The 12,344-nt window shown below is 50.1% G+C and overlaps 2 protein-coding genes across 2 annotated transcripts in view; both read right to left on the bottom strand.

Moving 5' to 3' along the window:
* LOC101864071 (neurofilament heavy polypeptide) overlaps positions 1-2,056 on the bottom strand; it is a gene marked incomplete in the record, with an annotated part of 8,447 nt that extends 6,391 nt beyond the window's left edge. The window contains 1 exon segment of the mRNA XM_013083813.2: positions 46-2,056. Coding sequence (XP_012939267.2) covers positions 46-1,592 — 1,547 coding nt within the window.
* A 32-nt stretch (positions 2,057-2,088) lies between these two features.
* On the bottom strand, positions 2,089-10,625 carry LOC118477853. Its single transcript, XM_035970341.1, has 4 exons — positions 10,461-10,625; positions 8,580-10,328; positions 2,318-8,357; positions 2,089-2,099 (listed from the first exon to the last, which is right to left on the bottom strand). Exons 1-4 carry the CDS (start codon positions 10,623-10,625, stop codon positions 2,089-2,091), a joined length of 7,965 nt encoding a protein of 2,654 aa, XP_035826234.1.
* Positions 10,626-12,344: the final 1,719 nt, after the last annotated feature.

The following is a 12,344-nucleotide window of genomic DNA, read 5'->3' as shown; positions in this document are numbered from 1 at the left end:
ACCCCCACCCCCCCAAAAAAAAAGAAAAAAAGGAAAGGACATCACCTGTTATACTGTCTAGGCGGTAGCTTTGGCGTCAGAACTTCCGCCAGGTCTTTCTTCTCCCAGGGTAAGGCGTACTCAGTTCTCTCACTCACAGTAGCCTCCCTCTCTGCTGTCGTCGTTGTCTTCTCGGGTTTCTCCACACAAGAATACATCACAGGCCGCGACTCCTCGCTGCTGGCAGAAGTGGGAGACGACACAATGGCCTTGACCGGGACGGGCACCACGGGCTGGAAGGACGTGCGGCTGCAGCTGATCTTCCTCACCCGGATGGGCAGCTGGTCGTATTCTGTCGGTTCCTCGCTGTCGGTCACGTCATCCTTACGTGGAGAAGCTTCCCCACCACCATCTGCCTGGCTGCTGACGTCAATCCGTGTGTCGTCTTGCGAAGAGCCGTCTGTGACCACGTAGATATTTTTTCGACCAGGTTTCGCGGGTTTTTCTTTCGACGGTATCACGACGTTACCGGCCATGTTGAGGAGTTCGCTGCCAAATGTGGACAACCTTTGTTTTGGTTTGATGAGCGGTGAGCTTCTGGCGTCAGTGTACACTTCCTCTTCCTTCTCTATCAGTTTGTTCGGTACAGAAACAGCGTCGTCGTAAACAACTTCCGTATCGGATTTGTCTTCGTCGAGCTGCTTTTCACCACTTCTGTCTTTGTCGCCTGTGTCATCAGTGGCATTCTCAACAGGCGGCGGGGGATCGGATCCCCAGATGTTGCTGAAGTGTGTCTGAAAGTCGGACATATCGTCGGAGAGCTCGACAACTGGAGGGCTTTGGCGTACTGTCCCCCTCGTTCGCGGCACGGGCGGGGACCTGGAATCTTCTCTCGGCGATTTCTTCACGTCCTCACTTAGACCAGTTCTTCTGCCTAGTTTCTTTTCGTCTGATATCGATGGATGTTCCGATTTGTCTTCGCCATCTTCGTCAGTCGGAATGTTCGTCGAAAAGTTCTTTGGTGTGTTCTTCATCTTTCCCGAGTGCCTGAGTTTACCAATCTCTAAAGGTGAGTAATCTTTCCAACGGTCGTCGTCAAGTTGTGACAGGCTCTGGGCGGCTGGGGCCAGCTGGAACACACTGGACACGGCGTCTTTGGTCAGACTAGGGCGGTGTCTCATGCCTGGGCTACTGCTGTCCAATACGTCATCAGCCTCACCCTTGTTTTCTGAGACGTCTTCCTCATGACCCACATCCTCACTCCTCGGGGTTTTACGTGACGCGCTGTCTGAGAACAGGGAACTGAAGTCAGGTGCTGTCACAGATCTGTTGTCGTCCTCTTCCTCTCTTTCCTCATCTTCGTCCTCTTCGTCATCATTATCGAAGAATTTTCCGGGAAGATCTGAAATTTCAATATTCCTCCTGGCGACGGAGTCAGGCTCGTCCTGAATCAAGGCTGAATCCGAATCCTTGGAAAACAGAGATTTTGTCTTCTCCAGTCTTCCTCTATTCGATTTTCCGGATCTGACGTCGAGAGAGACAGACTTAGACAGATTCGGTTTGTTCACTGTGGCATATACTGGTAGAGCATCTCTCACTCTCATCTCAACCATGCCTTCTTCTGGCTCGTTTTCAAGAACCTTGTTCTCTCCAACGACGGTTGGGCGGTTGGGTTGAGAGGAAGCGTCGCCATAAGGTAAGATGTCTTCTTGATCTGGGTCTCCGTTGTCTTCTTCAGATCTTTTATGTAGGTCACTAAACGTGGCAAAAATCTCAGGATCTGTCACAAGAGAGTCTTCGCCGCTGTTGTACGTGTCTGTGCTTTCTCCGAGGCCACCAAAAGCCGACCGTGTCGGGCTTTGATGTGTGTGAACACGTGCGGCCACTGAAGGACTTAGGTCACTCGGGACTTCTCTGTCTTCATTATCTCTTCGTGGTGGGAGGGGAGAATCACCGTCTTTCTCCTTGTCTGCATCTTGGCCCTTTTCTTTTCCTTTGTCCTTATCTTTGCTCTTCCAGCCCCAGCCAAACTTCCATTTATTGTCTTTCTTATCTTCTTTCTTATCAGAATTTTTCTTTTCCACTTTTTTAGGTTCTTTTGTATCTTTATCAAGCTGTCCCTTCTTTGAATTTTTCTTCTCTACTTTCTGAGGATCTTTTTTCTTCTCCACCTTCTTTTTTGACTTAGCATCTTCGTCTTCTGTCTTTTCTTTTTCTGTCTTTTCCTTTTCTGTCTTTTCCTTTTCCATCCTTTCAGGAGATTTCGCGTCGGATTTTTGTTTCGACTTTTTATCAGTTTTATTTTTCACTTTCTCATCCCTTCCCTTTCGTTTCTTGCCGAAGACTTTGTTTTTCAGCTTGGTCCCTTTGCTTTCAGAGACATTGCCACCACTGCCGTTATCATCAGATTCCAATGACGACGAAGATGAAGAAGAGGAGGAAGAAACAGACGAAGTCTTGTCTTGACTCAGAGACCCCGCGCCCTGGCTGAGCGCCATTCTCCACCTGGCCTGGTCCTCACCGGACACCGGGGGCCGGTTCAGCACGTCTGTGTCTACCCGAGACTCTGTCTGTTCCAACACGTCAGCAGCAGTACTGGACGGAGAATCCGCGTCATCGTTGTGAAACGACCCCAGGCTACCAGAACCTTTGAAATCTAAGGCCTCACCAGCTGGACTTTTGTCAAGCGTGAAGTTATTTTTCTGCTCAGTTGCCCCTATTGAATTAGCAGCCCCGGTGTCACCAAGATTTCCTGTTTTTCTCTTCGCGACAGAAGTAGAAGCCGGAGATGATGACGTAGTTTCCGGTAAAGCTCTGTAGCTCCGAGGGGAGTCTCTCGGACTCTCGTCGTCTCTGCCCTTGTCAAAGCTCGACGACAGATTAGGCAGCGCGAGAGACACCGCCTCGCAGAGTGACATGTCGTCCCTTCTCATCATCTCAGGCGACCCGGCCGGCAAACTCGAGTTGCTGCGACTTCGCGAGTCTTTGGACGAAGGGGAAGCGAAACCGATACTCCCTAGATCTTCTGCGCTGAAAGTAGCAGGTGGCTGTTTGGCTTTGTCATCTTCATTTTCAGCGCTCTCTGGTGGCGTCTCGGTGTCTGGAGGACTGGCAAGAGCTGCGGCACCTGGTTTCTTCTTTTTTCCATTTCTCGTGGGCGAGTTGATGGGGCTGTCCACGTAGATCTCTCCTCCGTCCAGAAACCGCGGGTACTGGAAGGTCAAGTAAGGACAAATCACGTCGTTGTCATCATCGCTGCCTTCCTTCTTTGCCGCTTGAGCTGCTTGGCCATTGTCTTGTTCTTCTCCATCGTTATCTTTTGCTGCGTTAAATCTTTCACTGTCTCTTGGTGTCACCCTGTTATCGTCAATATCGTTTTGATCTAGTCTCTCCACCTCATCATGAAACTGACCAGGCGTCTCAGTCTTCATTTTGCTCTCGGAGTTATGCAGAAGTGGCAGCGATTTCGCGGGGATCTCATAACCGTTAGAGTCTGCCGACTGGATAGTGTCTCTCTTCTTCTCCCTGTCTGTTTTGGTACTCGGCTCATTATGCTCGTCCTTCTTGTAGTCGACTTCCTCGTAGTCCGACTCGCTGGAGGACGAGGACGGGCCACTGGAGCGGGACGAGGCGGACGGCGAGCGATTTTTCTTCACCACCGGAACGAGGGCGTTTTCCTCAATCTCGTGGTAGACATCTGGTAAAGATGACATCGACGTCTGCGCTTTCAATTTCTCTTTGGCGGTCTTTGGTACAGCCTTGCCTTTTGGCGCGTCTTGTTTGCTCTTCGATTTATCAGCTTTTGGTTGTTCTTTTTGTTTCGCTTTTCCCTTTTTCGGACTTGGTGGCTCCTTTGCGCCAGAATCAGAATGTGACTCCTTTTCAAGTTTGAATTTATTGTCGTCTTTTTTCTTTTTATCTTTCTGGGAACTGTCTGATTTGTTTCGTTTCACAGCTCCCTGAGCCTTACCTTTGTCCTTCCCCTTTTCAGCCTCCTTCTGCTTGTCTTTTTCTTTGTTGCCTGCTTTCGGTTTCTCGTCTTTGCCTTTTCGCTTCCAGGGAAAATGAAACCTTTTCGCAGTGGGCGAGGCAGTCTTCTTCTTGTCAGCGGTGACCTCATCGAAGACTTTAGTCTTATCTGGAATCTTGTCTTTAACGTCTTCATAACCCAGATCAATTATAACCGGTCTCGCCTGAGCCTCATCGTCTTCCGAACGTCCAAAGGTCACCTCGTGACCTTGACCTACCGCATCCTGCGACCGATTCACATCCGGGGGAGGAAAGGCGCCGTTTTCAAACAACTTTTCCGTGTTCCAGTCGACAATGTCCTCGTACTTGTTACTCTCTACAGAGACGGAGGAGCGGACGGGCGGGGCGTGGCACTTCTCTCGGATCACGGGAACCTCTAGATCCTCTCCGTCTATTGACCTCTGAGGGGATGGCAATGAGACTTTGGATTTCGTTTCTTCCTCCACATCTTGTTCCACACGTCTGCCTGCAGGGGGCTCCTTTTGTTCTAGCTTGAGAAGAAGATCGGGGAGGAACGGTTTGGCAGATTCAGTTGGTTTTGGTTTCTCGGTCTTCACAAAGATCTCCTCTGCAACTTCAGGTTTCCCTGCATAAGAAGGTTTCGTGACTTTTCTGTTGTTGCCAGGCCCATTCTGTTGTCGTTTGGTCTGAGCATCTTTCTTGAAGTTATCGTGCTCTTCTTGAAACTCATCATCGTTATCGATGAAATCGTCCAGTTCTTTCAGAGCTCCTTCGATAAGACCTTTGTTGATGCTGTCCTCTGACATTTGACTTTTGAACTTTGGCCTCTGTTGCCCTTTTGTGGGCGATGGGGTTGAGGCTTCTGAAGATGAGCCGGAGTCAAACTTGCGCAGCATGGCCTTCATCTTCCAGGAGGCCGGTCTGGGTTTGGGAGGCGCCGCCTTCTTGGGCCTCATGGCGTGTTCTGGCGCCGCCGGCAGTTTGTCCATCTTCACAATGGCCGCCCTGTACAACTGGACGGCGCTCTGGTCAGCTGGTCTGGCGGTGGCGGTGATCACCTCTTCTTCTACAAGACTCTGGTCCTTGTAGACGTCAGATTTCTTCACAGTGGGGAACGTGGAATAATCTGGATTCTTTCTCTTTTCCTCACCAACAGTAAGTACCCCAGAATTATTTTCTTTCCTCAAAAAGTCGGCAACATCTCCATTTGTTATTTGCGATTTCGAACCTGCTGATTCTGCGTCTAACATATTGTTCTTGAAAGAAGCAGGAATTGACTTTTCCTTATCTGGCACAGGGACATTTGCCGACATCGAGGACGGAGAAGACATGTCATGGTCAGAGAAAGGCATCCCTGTGTCTTTGTGGGATTCCTCGTTACCCTCGCTTGATGAAGTAGATACTAGCTTACCTTTTTCCACTAAAGGAAAATCTGATTTATCTGTATCTAGTATCATTGAATCAGCTGGCACTTCAGCTATATTCGTGTAACTTGGGGAATTTTCCAGCTGAGGTGGAAGGACTACATTCGCAGAATTCTCAAATTCATCAACGTTGTCACTTTTACCGTTGTCATCATCATCGGGTATTTCCGAGTTCACCCTAGGAGATGACGACAAGACGGGAACACTTCCAACTTTGTTCATGATCTCGTCTTCAACAGGCAATAAGAGCCTCCCACTTTCTCTCTCTCCAAGCTGAGGAGATTTTTTCTGGTCGGTCTCGTCTTTTTGTACATCACTCTTCTCTTTCAACAACCGCTCTGCTTTGTCGTCCACCTCACGTTTTGGAACGTAGTTGAAGGCCGGGGGTAGAATTGGACGCTGATCCTCCACAGTTTCACCCCCGGAAATTGACAGTCCACCAATCTTTATAGTTTCATCTTCAGGTTCAGGTTCAACAGAACAAGCATCATCATCGTCTTGTGTGTCGCCGGGAGAGGTTAGAGGGCTGTGCGAGCGGCGCGGGGTGGCATCAGCCTCGTTCTCATCCGCCGTACTGTCGTCGAGGGACGAAGTGTGTACCAGAGCACGCACCACCACTTGGCTCGGAGACCTCTTCAAGCCGCCCACAAGATGCTCTCCCTCAACCAGAGTGTCGACAAACGGCTCAATATCTGTAGCAGCCCTCTCGACAAGCGGCGCTTCCTCTGACGATCCTCCAATCTCCGGTTCTATAAAACTCTCGTCAGCAAGATCGGCAGTTCTCGGAGTGAGGGTATCGAAACTCTCGTCAAACGAACACTCCGGCTCCAGAGATACGTCCCCAGACTCCACGCGATCTTTCCTGGGTTTGTACTTGGGCTTCCCAGGACTCTTGGGCATCACACAGGGGATTCCGTCATCAGCGTACTTGTTGTCGTCCCAGTACCGACTGTCCCTGCCCAGCACAGGAGCCCCCGGCCCCCCACCTGGTCCCGCTGTGGCGTACTTCGGACGTCTGAGAGGGAAGTCGTCGGCGGCGTCCACTAGGCCCTCGTCCAGCTCCTCGTCCGACTCCGTGGTTTCTATAGCGCTTAGTTTACTGGCACGCCTGCACTCCTCATGGCTGCTTCCTTCGTCTCTCATGGAAAATTTAACAACGTCATTGTCGTCATCTTCATCTTGATTATCGTCATCGATTCCGTGACCTGGTGAAGGGAGACTGCTGCTTTCAACCCGCTGATCTATCAGCCCGACAGCGATATCCAGACTGTTGGAGGCTAGCGAAGAACTGGTGATATCCTCATCCATCTTGCCAGACATCTCAGAGAGATCAGGCTCACTTATTTCTTCAGCAGAAGTGCTCCTCAGCACAGGAATCACCTCAACTCCCTCCCCACCAGGTGGCCCCAGTCTCTTGTGCTCAGAGTCCTCTCCTTCCGACACAGTGACGTCATAACTTTGCTCCACCCTCACACTTGACGGCATTATATCGCCACTGGCCACAGACTCTGTTACTGACGGTACCTCAAACATCGGGAAGTTAGTCGACTCCTCGTACACTTTGTTCAACTTTTCGTCGATCTTGCTACAATCTCCCTGCTCGCGTTCATCGGCAGTTTTCTTTGGAGAGCTCATGAACACCAGAGGAGAGTCTACATTTTCTGTGAGGACTGCTAGCGCTGCGTCATCCTTCCTCACACCCTGTCTCTCTATCTCGTCCGGTGAACCTGCGCCATCGTCGAATGAGTGAGGCGAACTAGAAACATTGGCGTACAACGGCTCTGGACTCTTACCTGGACCAGCGTCCACGCATTCTGTGTCGCCCTCAGTGCGTTCAGTTGGAACAACGTCTTTGAATTTATCATTGTCCGACGATTCGACGGACGTATCTTGAGGTATTTTAGTAGTATTGACCTTAATATCTAACGGTGCACTGTCATTCTCCTGCGGCACTTCTCCATAAACAACACTCTCTTCAATCTTGTCCTGTTCATCCCCACCCTGACCACCTGGTTTATAATCCGCCGTCACGTGATCCACACTCTCCTCCCCAGCGGAGCCAACAGCACTCAGATCGGGCGTGACGCCAGATAGAGACTTGCCCGAAGATTTGATCACCACGATGCTGTCTTTGCTCAGTCCGCCGTGCTTGGGAGCCTTGCTGCCACCTCGAGATGAGGAGTTGTCTGCCTTCTTCTCCTCCTCAGCTCCCATATGTTCATTCTCCCTGGATCTGTCTCTGCCCTTCAGACTGAACAACTTCGGAGAGGAAGAGGAGGAGGATTTCTTCTTCTTTTTCTTTCGATCCTCGTTCTCTGAACTCGGAGAAGGTAACACCGAAGAGGACATGTCGAGATCTGCCGAGGGGTTGTACTTGCCTTTTTTCCGGGCGAAAAATCTAGAAAAGGCATTTTTCTTTTTGGGCTTGACCTTGTAGCTAGCACCAGCTTCTTCCTCAACTCCGGGGAGGGACTCGAACAAACCCTTAGAGCTTAACTTTTTCTTCAAGTCCGCGTGGAGTTTGACGTTATGGGAGTCCGCGTGAACGTTACCACCGTGGTCAAAGTTGTGGTCACCATCCTCCCCTTCACTCTCCGCCACGTGGTCAGACCCGTCCAGGTGGTACTCGCCACTCTCGTGGTCATCAGACGCAGACGACAACACGTCTCTGGCGTCTGCATCAACCAGCGGTTGCCCTGACGACGCGTTTATCAAATCTTTCTCCTGGTGAGTCTCGTCTCGAGAAGGAGATAGATCAGAATTTGGCGATGGATTATTTTGTTCTTCGTGAGCGCTCTGAAGAGTTTTCAAAGGAACACTTGAAAACACGGGATACTTTATCTCATTCTGTACGACTTCTTGAGCGAGCACCACACGGTCATCTGTTCCATTCCCGGGAAACTTGATCTCCTCTGTAACATCAGGAGATATCGCTACGTCTTCTCTGGAATCAGCGGTGCTGAACTGGTCCGAAATAGGAAACTTTCCTGGAACACCCACGTCTTCTAATCCAGATGATAATTGCTGTTGCTGTGTGTTATTCACGTTCTCCTTCTCCTTCATATCATCCTCTTCTTCCTCTTCCTCTTTCTCCTCATCGTTCCCCTCCTCAGGAGCCTCATCGTGGTCTTCCAGAGTCGCAACATTGAGGTGAGGTGTGAGGGTTTTGACATTCACGTACTCTACCTCAGCCATGGAGTTTGTGTGACCAGTGCTCTGACTGTTGGTCCGGTCCGTGTCACTCAGCGTGTCCTCCCCCACCAGACTGTCCAGCCGGAGCGAGGGGATGAACACACCAGCTTCCACATGGCCAGGCATCCGTGAGCTCGAGTCCAGACGTTCCTCCGCTCCCTCTTCTCCCTCCGCTCCCTCTTCTCCCTCACGAGGGCTCTCTCCATCACCTTCACTTTGCTTTCTGTCATTTGTTTCATCATCTTCCCTAACGATATTCTTCAAACCCGAAACATCTTTATCTACCGAAATGCAAGTATCTTCTCTTTCCTCTTCGTCTTCCTCCAAACCACCAGGAGAATGTCCAGTGTTTGCAGACGAGAGAGGAGTGACGCCAGCCCTTACCTCGGGGGAAAACACGTCATCTTCACTAAAGTCTGTCTCAATCTGGACATTACTGTCCTGTTCACTGTGGCCTATGTCCCCGCTTGACCGGCCCGTACGGTTTAGCCCGCGACCGCCAATTTCTGAGCCAGTCTGTTTGTAACTTTCTTCTTGTTTCGACTTCTGTGTGATTTCAATGTCGATGGCGGGGACTGAAGGTTGGGGCAGTTTGCTGACGCTCCATCTCAGCTCAGAATGATGAGTTTCCGGCTCTTCCTGCTCCCCTTCCTTCCCTCCCTCCCGCCCGTACACCCGCTCGAGTGAGCTCTCCTTGGGCCGACTCAGGGTGATTTCGTTCTTGAAAGTCGGAGCATCGTCTCGTGCTGTGGAACATTGGTCCTCCGAGGGCAGGAAGTCTGTGTCCGAGTCCACGTTTGGTATTGTCGTCGTCGTAGTCGTTGTCGTCGTCTGCTGCTGGTTGGTGACGTCACTCACGTGGTGTTGCTGAACTCTCCGCAGCTCGGGAGACACGGACACCGAGAACTTTACCTCGCTGTGCTGCTGCTGCTGCTGCTGTTGCTGTTGCTGACTCGGGGAGCTACTGCTGCTGCTAATGCTGGTGGTGGTGGTGGAGGTGAAGGTTGCTGCATCACTCGAGGTGAACTTTGACCTCGGCGAGGGGATTACGATTGTCTCCGTGTGCGTGACGTGTACGACTTCTCGTCTATCGATTCCCTTTTCGTCCCCGTCACCGTCACCGTCACCATCTCTACCACTATTACTTTTCCCGCTGTTCTCGTAAAGAGCAGAGCTGCTAAAGTAAAGGTTGTTGTCCATACCCAAAGTCTGTGGAGGAGAGATGTGGGTGATATCTACACGGGAAGGCACAACCAAAGTCTCAGAGCTCAAGGTGTCTGAACCCAGAGAGGGGGGCGGAGAGCAAGAGTTCTCAAAGTTATCAACACCAGAAGACCCTTCCAGCTTTACGTCGACGTTTGGCGTAGACTTTTTATCCGTAAGGGAAGGCACTTTAGGCAGAAGGCTTGCACTTGACGTAGAATTCTTTTTAATAGAAGGCGGCCTTACAACTGGCCTTGATCTCCTTCCACGCTCGGCCCCATCTGGACTAGCACCTTTCAACTGACCGCTCCCTCCCCCGCCTCCTCCTCCCCCTCCGCCACTGACCCCCTCCTCGGATGACCCTCCCGCATCGCCGGAACCTGGCCCAGCCTTGTCCTGGTCGGGCGTGAAGGGCCTAGGCGTGACGCGGCCAAACAAGGGAGCGCTCTCCGGACGTTTGATGATGTAGGCTCTACGTCGGGAGGACGACCGGGGTCTGATGGCGTGATGTTGCTCCCCCTCCTCCTCCCCTTCCTTCTGCTGGGAGGAGAAGGAGTGGTGTAGGGAGGAGTTCTCTCCGGCGTGTGAGAGGGGCGGGGTTTGACCACTGGTCAAGCTGTTGTGGCTGTTGTTATTGCTGTTGCTGTCGAAGCGGGGGTCGGTGTCGTCCACATCGGGGTCAGACCGCGAGGACCCTGCGGTGACGGCCGACTTAGAGCGGCGGGCGGCGGGCTGGGGTTTGGTCGGCTTGACCAGGGCGTTGGCCGCTCGCTGGCTGATCTCTGCTATCTCCCTGGTGGGTGTAAATGGGAGGAGGTGGAGGAGCAGAATACACATTATACAACATTTTGGTATCTCCCTGGTGTGTTTGTGGGAGGGGGGGGGAGAGAAGACATAGGAAGGCGTATGTATAAGGCATAATAAAGATAATGATGACGATGAAGATGATGATGATAGAAATATAGAAAATATCGTGCTCATGATGGTGATGAAAAGCCAGGAGGTGGTATCTCCCTAGTGGGTGTGTTTGTGTGTTTGTTGGGGAAGGGGGGGGGCAGACATAGGAGGACGTATGCATAAGGATAATAAAGATGATGATGATAGAAATATAGAAAATATCATGCTCATGATTGTGATGAAAAACCAGGAGGTTGCTCATGATGGGGATGATAATGGTGGCATTGATGATGATGATGACGATGACGATGATGATGGTGATGATGATGATGATGATGATGATGATGATACTGATCATGATAAACATGATGACAATATCGATGACAACAACCTCTCCATCGTCCCCAGCTCTAAGAAACACCCAACTAACCTGTCGCTGGATGACGCTAAGAGACTGTGGTCAGCCTTCAGGGGTCCGGTCTTGGCCTGGTGACCCACAGGCCGGGGTGGAGGTGGTGGTCGGGACCTCGGTCTGCTGCCGGACGTCTCCTGGCTCTGGGGATGGCTGAAAGGTGGGAGAGAAAGTGAAACACAATGGAATGAGAAACTGGACTGGTCAGCTGTTATCATAATTGGTCGCTTTTAAGGACAAGCGGGCTAACCCAGATTTCTGGGGTTTCCAGAATCCTGACCTATACCAAAAGTAGGCATTGTCCTACCTGTAGGAGAAGTTTGGTTTCACTGGTGTGTATATTAATTGTTTGGTTACAGAGAAAACTCTCCTTGTCTTTTAAAGAAACTGAACTAGGGGTAAAAAACGTTACCTTTGATTTCCTCAAAACGGCATTTTTCGGGATAGCCCCCTTGTGCTTAAAAGCGACCAATTGTTAGTGTTAGTGTTGAAGTCGACAACAGCTAAAATTAAAGACGCAGTAGAGTTCAAATACCTGAGAAATGTGTACACCTAAGAGCAAATAAATGTGAAGGGTGCTAACTAAATGAGTTACTTCTCGGATTCGAGCCCTATGGAAATCGCTACATCACGCTTAGAGGTGAACTTTTTTACAATATATATGTATGAAATAATATAAGGCATGTTTTGAATATGACATCAATAGAAAATCTACAAATTTGGCCCTAGTGTCGATTTTTGGCTAATATCTCCACTGTGAGAAGTAACTCATTTTGTCAGAACATCTCACAAATGAATAGAGTACCATGATCGCCAATGTCTGCCGCAGATCTGGTACTTGATAGTGATGTCAACATGGTGATCATGATGGTCTTTAATGGAAAAGAGGGAGGGGGAGGGGGGTAAGATTGACATAACAGAGTCAGAAATAAGAAGAAGAACCTGCCAGTTACTCCGATTTACCTATCATAGACAACAATTGATAGAGGTGGGGGTGGAGAAAAATAGATAGATAGACAGACAGACAGACTGACATATAGATAGATAGATAAATAGATACATAGTACATAGATACATAGACAGACAGATGGATAGATGGATAGATAGACAGATAAATAGATTAATGGATGGACACAGAAAGTTAGCTTACCCAGTAGTTTTTCCAAATGTGGACAGATCGATGGATGGATGAATGGATAGGTAGACAGACAGACAGACAAACGGACATACAGACAGACAGACAGACA

The sequence above is a fragment of the Aplysia californica genome, unplaced genomic scaffold (genome assembly GCF_000002075.1).
Source record: "Aplysia californica isolate F4 #8 unplaced genomic scaffold, AplCal3.0 scaffold00255, whole genome shotgun sequence".
Taxonomy (NCBI): domain Eukaryota; kingdom Metazoa; phylum Mollusca; class Gastropoda; order Aplysiida; family Aplysiidae; genus Aplysia; species Aplysia californica.
Note: the sequence above shows the minus strand (reverse complement) of the source record. Positions and strands in the feature narration are given on the sequence as shown.